Genomic DNA, 13,115 nt, shown 5'->3' with positions numbered 1-13,115 from the left:
CTCGCACGTGGACGGGTGGACACAGGGCCATACAGGCGGGTCAGTGCTCCAATCCCCCTCCCAATCCAGAAGAGAAGGAAGCCCCAAATCAGTGCAAACCCTGGAAATACGGTACTTCTGCCCCAAAGAGTAAAACTATGATGAGCTTCACCAGTGAATGAATTAGAACAAAGAGCATGCGCTCCTTCACGCAAAGTCGATGAAACCGGTGCCTCACATATCTTGAAGCCCCCGTTACCTGGCATGCCAAAGGCAGCGTGCCCACCGCCCTCGCTGCGAGGATGTTACTCGAGAAAAAGCCCGAGGAGCGGGGGCGGCCTGAGGGGTCACGGCTGAGGCTCACCCTCTCTCCTTCGGACTCTGGTTTCCATCTGGAAACGTCAACTTACTTGCCACTCCTGACACAGGAGAAGTATTTTCTTTGGGGGAGGGAGTTGGGGTTGTCTCGTGAGACTTTCTGAGACTCCGGCAGGCGGACCTGAACTAGAATCTTTGCTCCCGCTGCTAAACCCCACGGCGGAGCTGGCACGCTGGCGCCCTGGTCGGCTCTGTTTACAGATGACAGAAAGCGAGGCACCGAGGGGCTGAGCCCCAAGATCTGAAGCCAGGCCAGCCGCCTCTACGCTATAGCCTGGCTTTCATCCACGACTCCAGGCAGGCCCTTCAACACAGTGGCTCCTCGCGGGGGCGCTCCTGCGGCGGGATCTCACCTGGTTAAGCGCAGCGCAGTCCGCAGGAGGGCTCAGCACAGGGTCAGGCTCCCTGTGTCAGCTTCCTTCCCACTAGACCTGATTTCCTGAAGGGAAAGGACTCTCATTTCACACTTCTCCCCACAGCACAGGACCTGGGACACTGGCACCTGGGCGCCATTCAAGTAGTTACTGAATGAATCAATCGATCAATGAATAACTGACTCCATTGATCACGGAATGTGTGCACACATTATAGAAAGTGTTTATTAAGGATAATTTTTTCTCAAAGAAAACTATGCGCCCAGTGTATCCTGTTTTACTTCAGGGACTGCTCTGTTGTCCTAAGACAGACATCTATCCAGAAAGAGGCTACACCAGCTCCCAACATCCACAGATTCTGAGAAAGAAGACCTCTTTTGTATATACTTATCCTCGCCCCATTTATGTGCAATTAAAGGAAGACTCTTTGGGATAAAATCAAAGGAGAAACCCTTTGGAAACTTTTCCTTCAGACTTAAATTTATCCTGCTGTTAAAGCAGGGTTTTGATACAAAACTTGCTAATCTGGGTTTCTAAATACAAAGCCTTCAGACCTTTCATTGAAATGCACAGTGATTCAGTTATACATATATACATTCATACGTATATGTGTGTGTGTATGTATGTGTATATATATACATATATATATATATTTTTCTCTTAATTTCTTTATAAGCCATACAGTTGTTTAAAACATAAACCACAACATTCTTGAAGGGTTTATGATATATAAAGGTGTAATATGTATAACTGTAACATAAAGGATGGGGGAAAGGATATGAACCTATATAGTTGCAAGATTTCTGTATTTAACCTGATGTGGTACAATAATAACTAATTAGACTAAAAAGTTAAAAATGTATATTTTAATCACTAGGGCAACTACTAAAAAATAATGCCAAGAAAAACAGCTAAAAAGCCAACAAGAAAATTAAAATATAATTCTAAAAAGTATTCAAAAACCCCCAAAAGGCAAGAAAGTAGGAACAAAGGAAACAAAACAGATGGGAAAACTAAAAATCAATAATCAATAATAAAATGGTAGCTCAAAAACCAAACATATCAATAATTATATTAACCTTTGATGGACAAAACATTCCACTTAAAAGGCAGAAATTATCACAATGGATTTTTTTTTTAAAAAAGGAAAAACAAAAAAAAAACAAAATTAAAAAATTTTTAAAATAAAAAGGAAAAACAACTATATGGAAGCCACAGACAAGGTCCAACTATATAGGCTGAAAGTAAATACATAGATAAAAATATTCCATGTAAATAATAAAAAAGAAGGCTGGAGTGGTTCTGTATCAATATAGGATGAAACAAGTTTAGGGGAAAAAATGTATTACAAGAGATAAAGAGGGAAATTTCATAACGATAAAGGTTAGATTCACCAGGAAGACATAACAATAAAAAATGTTTCTGTGCTTAACAAAATACATGATGCAAAAAGTGACAGAATTAAAGACAGAAGTAAACAATTCCAGAATCATTGTTGGAGGTTTTAATACCCATTTCTCAGCATTTATCAGAACAATTAGAATATGATCAGCAAAGACATATAAGATCTGTGCAACATTACACTTTGACTTCATTGATATTTATAGAATACCCACAATGACAGAACACACTTTTAAGTGCAGCTGGTACATTTTCCAGGTTAGACTATATACTGGGCCACAAAACAATTTTCATTGACTGAAAATAACTCAAATCATACAGGGTATGTTCTCTGACTATAATGGAATAAAATTATAAATGAGTTACAATAAGATAAGGGAAACCCCATATATTTGGAAATTAAACAATCAACCTATAAATAAATCATAGGTCAAAGGAGAAATCACAAGGGATGTTAGAAAATATACTTTAATAAAATTTTAATAAAACTAAACTGAATTATAATAAAAATACAACATATAAATTTGTGGAATATTGCTAAAGAAGTTCTTAGAGATAAATCTGTAGTCTCTTTTTAAAAAGAAGAAAAATTTTAAATCAAAGATTTGAATTCTCACCTTAAGAAATCAGAAAAAGAATATTAAATAAAATCTAAAACAAAGAGAAGAAAGGAAACAATAAAGAGCAAAATTGCAAAAAAAGAAACCAAAAAATAGAGAAAAATCAATGAACCAGAAGCTAGTTCTCTGAAAAGATCAATAAATGTTTTAAGTCTCTATGGGACTTCCCTGGTGGTGCAGTGGTTAAGAATCCACCTGCCAATGCAGGGGACACGGGTTCGAGCCATGGTCTGGGAAGATCCCACATGCCAAGGAGCAACTAAGCCCATGTGCCACAACTACTGAGCCTGTGCTCTAGAGCTTGTGAGCCACAACTACTGAGCCCGTGTGCCACAACTACTGAAGCCTGTGCACCTAGAGCCCGTGCTCCACAACAAGAGAAGCCACCACAACAAGAGAAGCCACCACAACAAGAAGCCCATGCACCGCAACGAAGAGTAGCCCCCCTCGCCGCAACTAGAGAAAGCCCACATGCAATGAAGACCCAGCACAGCCAAAAATAAATAAATTAATTAATTAAAAAAAATTATAAGTCTCTAGCTGGAGAGAGAGACTGAGAAAAAGAGAGAAAAGGCAGGAGAGAGGATGAGAGAGAGAGAGAGGAAACTGAGAACACAAATTACAAACATCTGGAATGAAAGAGGCAGTCGCACTACAGATCCTACAGACATTAAAATGGTAAAGAGGGGATGTCATGAAAAAATGCCTGATAATACCAAGTGTTGGTGACAATGCAGAGAAACTGGAACCTCCATATCTCACTGGTAGGAATGTAAAATGGTTAGACACTTTGGGAAAAAAGTACGGCAACATCTTATAAAATTAAAGAGGAACTTGGAACCAGCAATCCCAGTCCTATGTATTTACCCAAGAGAAATGAAAACTACGTCCACACACAAACTTGCATGTGGAATGTTCACAGCAGCATTATTCACAATAGCCTGAAACTGGAAACAACCCAAGTGCCTGTTAACTGGTGAATGGATGAATTCGTTATATTATATCCATATGGTGGAATAGTACTCAATGATCAAAATATTTTTAAAATTAATACATACAACATGAATGAACCTCGGAACATTATGGTAAGTGAAGGAAATCAAACACACACACACAAGAGCTACATACTTCCTTAAAAGGCAATGCCACAGTGTCCAAAGGGATGGGTATTTTCTGGGGCTGGTGATTATGGGAGGGGCTCAGTTGCCAAGGAACATGAGGAAACTTTCTATGGTAACGGGACTGTTCTGTATCTTTACGGCGGTGGTGGTTTAAATGACTGTATATAACTACCAACAGTCATTAACCCGTAAAATTAAAATAGGTGAGTTTTCTTGCTTATAAATAATAACCTCTATAAGACTTGGAACAGAAAGAGTTCCTTAAAATCAGCTAGTCTTAGACTGTCAGTAATTAGACACAGCATTAACAGATACCTTGGGGAATTCCTTGGCCATCTAGTGGTTAAGACTCTGCGCTTCCACAGCAGGGGTGCACGGGTCCCATCCCTGGTCGGGGAACTAAGATCCCACAAGCCACGCAGTGTGGCCAATAAAAAATAAAATAAAAAAAAAAGATATCTTGGCCAACCTTCCTGTTAAGGGGTGAATTGTTGTAAATCAACAATTAAAAAGAAAAATTTAAATAAAAAGCAGAGAAAAGAAGTTACAAGTATATGAAAAACAAAGATTTTTTTAAAGGTAAATTGTGTCTCCTCCAAAGAGGAGTCTTAACCCCAGCACTTGGGGTTAAATTTGTTCTTTAAAAAATGTGACCTTATTTGGAAATAGGATCTTTACAGAGGTAATCAAGTTATTATAAAATGAGGTCATTAGGGGGGGGCCCTCATCCAGTATGACTGGTGTCCTTATAAAAAAGGGAGACAGAGAGACACACACCCAGAGGGAAGAGGGTGTGAAGTCATACAGGGTGAAGGCGGCCAGGTGACTGGGGTGATGCACTCCACAGGGAGCTGGAGAGAGTTCCTTCCCTAGAGCGTCATGGGCGACAGGGCTCTGGCAGCACCTTGATTCTGGACTTCAGGTGCCCAAAACTGTGAGACGATGAAATTCTGCTGTTTCCAGCCACTCGGTTTGCGGTACTTTGTGTTGGCGGCCCCGAGATCGCAACCCCCTGCCTGCTGATACTAATGTGCTGACTACACTGATCATCACATGCTCGTCCAGCTTCCCAAGTAATTGCTCCGAGATGAGAACAAACCCCCCAAACAGAGAGAAATATTATACAACGGCCCCAAGGAAGCAAGTATTTTTCTTCTAAATTGGCTAGTAAATGCCGACTTCTTCATGGGATTGTTAGGCCAGGGCAAGAGCCACCAGGAAGTAATTTTAAACTTCATCAGAACATTTTATAAACATAAAACAGATCAGCTACACGGAACCTACTCACTATATTTAAATTCCTTCATTTTAAACACTCAAGCTAGGCTGGCAGGAAACCCAACGATGGGTGCCCACCATGCTCTCAATTTCAAAACACAGCAGGAACACTGTGGGATTGAGTCTCTTTTTGATTAAAGCCTCATTTCACTTAAGTGCTGAAAACTCACTTATTTTTGTTTAAAATACTACCTATAGTTGTTACCAGCACTTGTACTTTGCAACTTGCTTTCCTAGGATCTGGGATTTGGGACTTGACATGTAGTATAAAATCAGTACGTGTACATTTTGCTTATTGATATGCTGTGATCTGAGGGAATCTGAAATGTTTTACCAAAATAAAGTTTAAATTTTTTCTTACAAAAACAAAACAAAACAAAAACAAAAAAACACAGCAGGCACAGTCCACACAGACATGCCGGCCTGTGAGTGAAATGTGAACTGCCCCTACCCCACTGTCTGCCGCCAGCCTTCCATGCAGTCACTAAATGAAATTGTAAGGAATTGCTGACTTGATTGAATCACGCTGAAGACTTTGAAAACAGTTTTGTACTGGTGAACACAGAAATGTTGCTTTCACTTTACCATGAGCAGCTTCTTTTGGTCTCTCCCCTCTCCTCCCCTACAAACTTCCTCTCCCCTCTGCAGACTATATTTCTTATCACTAACACTGAACATTTATCAGCCATTAAAATACAGGACTGGCACATGCAGTCAACCTACCTCTTGTGATGAAGGCAGGGGACCCTCACAGGTGACACAGTATCTCAGGTGAGCAGGGTTCCCTGTGCCGCAGGTGCGGCAGATCACTTTCTCCTTGAAAACAGAGAATGAGAAATACGTGTTTCCATGGAGGCTCTCTAATTTCTTCACAGATAAATGTATTCATTTTTCCTGCCAATTCATCTGCATAGTATAGCATACTAGGACAAAAGGGTGTTAATAAAGTGGAATAATATAAGAGGTACATTATCTACCACCATGATGATTAGCAGTCGATATTCTGATGATTTCATGATCTAAAACCTATCTTTCAAAATAACTTACATGGAACACAAGTTTGAATACACACACACACACACACACACACACAATGCAAAAAGGGAAACCATACGTAGCTACGCTGATTTGAAGTGGCATCTGTAGGTTGATTCAAGTTTAAGGTTTTTTGTTTTTTTTAAAAATAAATTTATTTATTTATTTATTTATTTATGGCTGTTTTGGGTCTTTGTTTCTGTGCGAGGGCTTTCTCCAGTTGCGGCGAGTGGGGGCCACTCTTTACCGGGGTGCGCGGGCCTCTCACTGTCGCGGCCTCTCCCATGTTGCGGAGCACAGGCTCCAGATGTGCAGGCTTCAGTAGTTGTGGCTCACGGGCTTAGCTGCTCCATGGCATGTGGGATCTTCCCAGACCAGGGCTCGAACCCATGTCCCCTGCACTGGCAGGCAGATTCTCAACCACCGTGCCACCAGGGAAGCCCCCAGGTTTAAGGTTTTATTTCAAGGCATGATACTCTGAAAGCCATGAAAGCCAGAATTGAGAAGTTTCATATTTATTTAATCATGCTTTTTATTTCTTTCTCTCATTCAGTATTTAGTATGTAAATTCTTTAAGTCCAATAAATCAAAGTACTGTTCAAAAAAAGAGAAAGAAAGAAATAGGTGTTCCTCTGAGCAAACAGCTCTGCAAGGAAATCATTAAGCAGTCTTTCCAGCCGATCAGCCAGGTAGAGACCCTGTACTAACACCCAGACCCTGAAATTGGATTTAGGATTTAGGAATTACTACAACATAAATAGTGTCAGACAAACGAACATAGTTTTGAAAGAAACAAACCCCAAAATGAAAAAACTGAAAAAGAGTATTCGTGTGGCCTTAGGGAAGGCAAATTGACTATGTTGCACTGCTTCTGAGTTATTATTTTTTTCATTGTGGAAACTGTACTACTTGGTAGGCTCCATCTCCTGGCTTCAACAATAAACAGGAAGGCCCAAGACCAGCAAAAGAGTATATGTTTACAAGTAACCTAGTTCTTGGCCTGGGGTCTACCCCACGGGGCTTTATATTAAATGTGAATTTAGATTTGCTCTGTAGTTTCTCACTTAGAAATGGAAAAGTTAAAAGACCGTCTTAGAAAATGGGTCATAAGTTCAACCTTCTGAGTCAGGAACCTGGGGATAAGTTGCAATACAGAAAACAACAAGAGAAAAAGAAAAGATGGTTAACGCAGCCTAGCCAGAGTTCGGCCATGGGAGGTTGGTAACTAACATCTGTTTAGTCACTGGACTATTCTGCAGAATCCCCCTGTCCTTTCCAAGTCTTCCTCAAGTCCCACTTACGTAAAAGACCCCAAGGTCTTCCTAGGAACCAGAGCCAGCTCGGGAAACCACAGTTCCCAGCCCAGAGAACGCCTCAAGGGCAGAGGCCGACTCACTGCTCCTCAAAATGGCAGAGAACCATAGACTTGCTCTCCGTGGGTCCTGACACCCCCTGGTTCCAGCTTTCTTCCCAGTTGCTTAAGGTCCCCAAAGCATTGTAATCTGCAATCATCAGAGCTTTTCTGTGAGATTTAAGGCAGTGATCTTCCTGATCTGGTAGAATCCACTGAGAAGTGAAACAAATTTCCTGTCCCTCAGTTAAAATACAGTGAGAGCAAATGAAAATAATCCATCTGTTTGGTGCAGGAAATATTCTAGAAAGAGAAAACTATAAACTAAGCAAAACTGCTTACTTATTAAGTCCAACGGCCCTCAATTTGCAGGGCCCACAATCTAAAACTAGTATGTCCTGGGACTTCCCTGGTGGCTCAGAAGATAAGACTCCACACACCCAATACAGGGGGCCCAGGTTCGATCCCTGGTCAGGGAACTAGATCCCACATGCATGCCGCAACTAAGACTTCGCATGCCGCAACTAAGACTTCGCCACAACCAAGGAGCCCATGTGCTGCAACTAAGATCTGGTGCAACCCAATAAATAAATAAATAAATAAATAAATAGGTAAACTTTTAAAAAGTAAAAAAATAAATAAAACTAGTATGTCCTCCATAGCTGCCATTTGTGTACGTGTGTGTGTGTGTTTGTGTGTGTGTGGTGAGAGCACCTGGAATCTACTCTCTTAGCAAATTTCCAGTATACAAAGATGGATATGTTAATTAGCTTGACTGAAATAATCATTTCACTCTATATATGTATATCAAAATCACCACCTTAAAGATGAAATTTTTATGAAAATAAATAAATAAATAAATAATGAAAACTAGCATGATAGGGGTTTCCTTGGTGGCTCAGTGGTTAAGAACCCGCCTGCCAATGCAGGGGATATGGGCTCGAGCCCTGGTCCAGGAAGATGCCACATGCCGCGGAGCATCTAAGCCCGTGCGCCACAACTACTGAGCCTGCGTTCTAGAGCCCGCAAACCACAACTACTGAGCCCGCGTGCCACAACTACTGAAGCCCGCATGCCTAGAGCCCGTGCTCCACAACAAGAGAAGCCACCACAGTGAGAAGCCCATGCACCGCAACAAAGTGTAGCCCCTGCTCACCGCAACTAGAGAAAGTCTGCACATAGCAACAAAGACCCGATGCAGCCTAAAATAAATAAATTTATTAAAAGAAAAAACAACTAGCATGACATAACTCTGCCCAATCCAAACTAACTCTGCCCAATCCCAATACTGCCTTGCAAAACTCTCTTTAAACAGAGTGAAGTAAGTCAGAAAGAGAAAAACAAGTATCGTATATTAATGCATATATGTGGAACCTAGAAAAATGGTACAGATGAACCGGTTTGCAGGGCAGAAATAGAGATACAGACATAGAGAACAAACGTATGGACACCAAGGGGGGAAAGCAGCGGGGGTGGTGGTGGTGGTGCGATGAATTGGGAGATTGGGATTGACATATATACATATATTAACATGTATAAAATAGATAACTAATAAGAACCTGCTGTATAAAAAAATAAAGTAAAATTCAAAAAAAAATTTTTTTGAATTTAATAATCTTTGTTTTTTAGAGCAGTTTAAGGTCCACGTCAAAACTGAGCAGACATTACAGGGAGTTCCCATATACACCCCTGTCCACACACACAACCCCCCACTATGAACATCCCGCACCAGATGGTGCATTTGTCACAACCAATGAACCTACACCGGCACATCCTCATCTCCCAAAGTTCACAGTTTACCTTAGGCTGCATTCCTGTCAAATTCTCTTTAAAATCGCCCAACCGTAGTACTGAAACCCTATAAATACCCTTCCCCATCTTCTCTCTTCTGAGATGCTGCTAAGATGGTCAAAGTGGTGGTTTATCTCACTGTATGAGGTCCAGTAAGCACAGCCTTCTTGGTCGACAGGCTTTCCTCATGGTTTCTGGGGTGGCTTTTTGACACCACGTGGCTCACTTCTTGAAGAGCAGTGACCATGACCCACAGATAAAAACCTTGTATCACAATCACTACATCACAGATTCATGTATGTCCGTAGGGACGATGTGGGACTCAGGCCACCACCAGACAGCCTTAATGAGGATCCTAAACATTTACAACAAGCACTTTATAAAAAGCCAATACCCTCATTTGCTGCCACACCCACAGCATTGGCAACACAATGACCAGTTGAACGGTTCCAAGCAATTTCGTGGACCTGGCTTAGTCACTGGGGTAAAACTTTTCCTTACAAAGCAGCTGGAAGATGAGAACAATTTTCTAATCTCCCAAATGATAAGCTTTAATTGACACAAACCAGTAGGTAGTGGCAAACTTAATCTCAAAGCGGATTTTGTAAGATGCCAAGGTCAACTTGACACAGAGCTGTGGTTACACTGGCATTAGCCCTGAATCATTGGGCGAGGGGCTGGGGTCTCATAGGAGGTACCTGTGCCCTTGCTGTGTGAGTCACCAGATCTCTTTCAGAGTAATGACTTCACGAGGATCCCAGCCCTAAGCCTCACAGATTCCAGGAACCCCAGACACAAGGGGAGTCCTGGAGGTAAAACATGTGTTGCTAGTTAGAGCCAGAAGGAAGCTGAAGGTCTCTTTCTAAAAGAGTTCATGTGTCCTGGTGAAAGGGGAGATGCTGACATTAGTTTTCAACTGTAGAAAATGGCCAAAGGGATGCCTTTGTTTTTTGTAAAAGAGAGAAAGAAAGAAAGAACGAAAGAGGGACTTCCCTGGTGGCGCAGTGGTTAAGAATCCACCTGCCAATGCAGGGGACACAAGTTCGAGCCCTGCTCTGGGAATATCCCACATGCCTTGGAGAAACTAAGCCTGTGAGCCACAACTACTGAGCCTGCACTCTAGAGCCCGCGAGCCACAACTACTGAAGCCCGTGTGCTTAGAGCCTGTGCTCTGCAACAAGGAGAAGCCACCACAATGGAAGCCCGCGCACTGCAACGAAGAGTAGCCCCCACTCTCCGCAACTAGAGAAAGCCCGTGGGCAGCAATGAAGACCCAACACAGCCATAAATAAATAAATAAATAAATAAATTTATTTATTTAAAAATAAAAAGAAAGAAAAGGGAGAGAGGGAGGCAGGAAGAGGCAAACAAACAAAACCAAATTTAAATGTGTGAATATACATAAATATGTTTCTGTGCATCTAGAAAAATACATAGAAGGACACTCACTAAGCTGCTGTCATTGGTTATTTCAGGGGATAGAAATAGAGGTGGGGGGCTTCCCTGGTGGCACAGTGGTTAAGAATCCGCCTGCCAATGCAGGGGACACGGGTTCAATCCCTGGTCCAGGAAGATCCCACATGCCACGGAGCAACTAAGCCCGTGCGCCACAACTACTGAAGCCCATGCGCCTAGAGCCCGTGCTCCACAACAAGAGAAGTCACCGCAATGAGAAGCCCACGCACTGCAACAAAGAGTAGCCCCTGCACGCCACAACTAGAGAAAGTCCATACACAGCAGCAAAGACCCAACGCAGCCAAAAACAAAAATAAATAAATTTAAAAAAAAAAAAGAAAAAAAAAGAAATAGAGGTGGGGTGGGGAAATTACACACTTCATTGTGTATCTTTGGACTATTTCACGTGTTACTGAAAATTAGAAAATTTAAAAAAACATAAAATCCTCTCCTATTCTGAAATACAGGCCAGAGGATAAAAGAAGAAACTCCTGCTACTATATCTTCTAATCCTGGCAGTAGAAAAAAGTATCTGATGCAGCAAAATTCCTCAGCGTTGACAAGGGCTTTACATCAACACAGAGAAGCCTGCCACAGCGGGTGGGTCTGTCTGCATCACAGCAGGAAGAGGCCCAATGGTGCTTTGTGCACTTTGTGGAGTGAGATGGAGACCAATCTAGAAATGGGAGGGAGGCATCAACTGGCCTTGCTGGCGCTTTGGGGAGGGAAGGCACGTTGGCTTCCGTGAGCAGCTTACACAGGTGTTCCCACTGACCTTAGAGGAGGCTCTCTGGGTGAGAATGTGATCTAAAAATCTGTCGCCCTTGTAACATCTGGGAAAGCCACTGGGATGAAGATTTCCAACCAGGGTCCTTCTGTGTGTAGCAGCAATACTGAATGTCCTGTCGTAAAAATCAGGCATTTCCCACCAGATCAGATGTTACGGTGACAAAGGTCTCTCTAAAAATCAAGTCTGATTAAAAGCCGTCCTTGCTTTTAACCCTCCATATGGCAAATGCCTGCGCCTCCTACAACTTCTGTTCAGATGACACCCCCTCTTCAAAGCTATCCCTGGCCCTGGCCCCCGACAAGAGCTGACGAATCCTCCTCTGTGCCCCCTGCCACCACGGCAAGCGGGGGCCCAGATCACTGGGGCAGTGGGTGCAGGGGTCACAGCCCGGGGAATGCAGTGAGCAGAGCCCTAGAGGGTGGTCCGGGAAGCAGCAGCTGGTAAAGCCACATCAAAAGGTGCCTTTGAAAAAGCTCCTCAGTACCTGAGGGCTGGCACGGGAGGGGCAAGGTGGAACCCAGAGAAACTGGGTGAACCTGAAGGAAGGTTCATGGCTGCGCCTTGGTGAGGGATGCCAGCTGCCTGGGGACCTCGCTCCTTCCTCAGGCTCCTTCCCCTAATCGTCCCTGTTCAGTGACCCTAGAGCAGGTGTCCAGCGACTGCTTCTCAGGCTCACACCATTGCCTGTGCCACCTGGCACTGCTGGGAGCTCAGACTTATTCCAGTAAATTCTTAGGGTGCAGAATGTATTGTGTACGTGGTAAAGTACACAAAAAAGAAGAGGATGGAGTGCCAAGAGTGACCCAAATGCTTTGGTAAAAGCAGCACAACTAAAGCAGTATAACTAATAGTATAAGACGTACAGCTGTTGAAGTCATGTCTTTATTAAAAACAATAGTAAATCGTACGAGTCCAATGTTAAAACAGACAAAACACCAGGGAAAAAAACACCGTGCCAACAGAAATGGTCATGAGATTCTCACTTCTGGAGATAATGATAAATGTACCCTAAATCATTATTTCCTCAGATCTTGAGAAAGTTAATGTTTCAGAGAGCCCTTTATTGAAGCTGTGCCTATTTGAGGCATTTTTAGCTAATGTGAAGCTTGGGTACTCAGTAATTTCATGATTCCCTTTGAAAACTCAACATCAGAAGTCAAATAGGCTTGATTTTCTAAATTTCATCTTTGAATTATCAGTTGATTTCCTCATTATAAGGTATATGTTCTGCCTTTGGCCCATTGATAGAGTAGAAATCAGTTTCAAGTGATTGTCTCTCTCTCATCAGAACTGTACTTTAAAAAGGGGTCACTCTCAGGAATAAAGACGCAGACGTAGAGAATGGACTTGAGGACATGGAGAGGGGGAAGGGTAAGCTGGGACGAAGTGAGAGAGTAGCACTGACATATATACTACCAAATGTAAAATAGATAGCTAGTGGGAAGCAGCTGCACAGCACAGGGAGATCAGCTCGGTGCTTTGTGACCACCTAGAGGGATGGGATAGGGAGGGAGGGTGGGAGGGAGATGCAAGAGGGAGGGG

General features: G+C 42.6%; 1 protein-coding gene across 7 annotated transcripts in view; it reads right to left on the bottom strand.

Annotated features, from left to right (window-relative positions):
- DZANK1 (double zinc ribbon and ankyrin repeat domains 1) overlaps positions 1-13,115 on the bottom strand; it is a 68,366-nt gene that overhangs the window by 26,134 nt on the left and 29,117 nt on the right. For all 7 annotated transcript variants that reach the window (XM_036824945.1, XM_036824946.1, XM_036824941.1 and 4 more), the window contains one exon: positions 5,875-5,967. In XM_036824945.1, the coding sequence (XP_036680840.1) occupies positions 5,875-5,967 (93 nt within the window). The remainder of the gene's footprint in view (positions 1-5,874; positions 5,968-13,115) is intronic.

Source organism: Balaenoptera musculus, chromosome 15 (genome assembly GCF_009873245.2).
Source record: "Balaenoptera musculus isolate JJ_BM4_2016_0621 chromosome 15, mBalMus1.pri.v3, whole genome shotgun sequence".
In the NCBI taxonomy this organism is placed as follows: Eukaryota; Metazoa; Chordata; class Mammalia; order Artiodactyla; family Balaenopteridae; genus Balaenoptera; species Balaenoptera musculus.
This window is presented reverse-complemented; position numbering and strand designations above follow the sequence as displayed.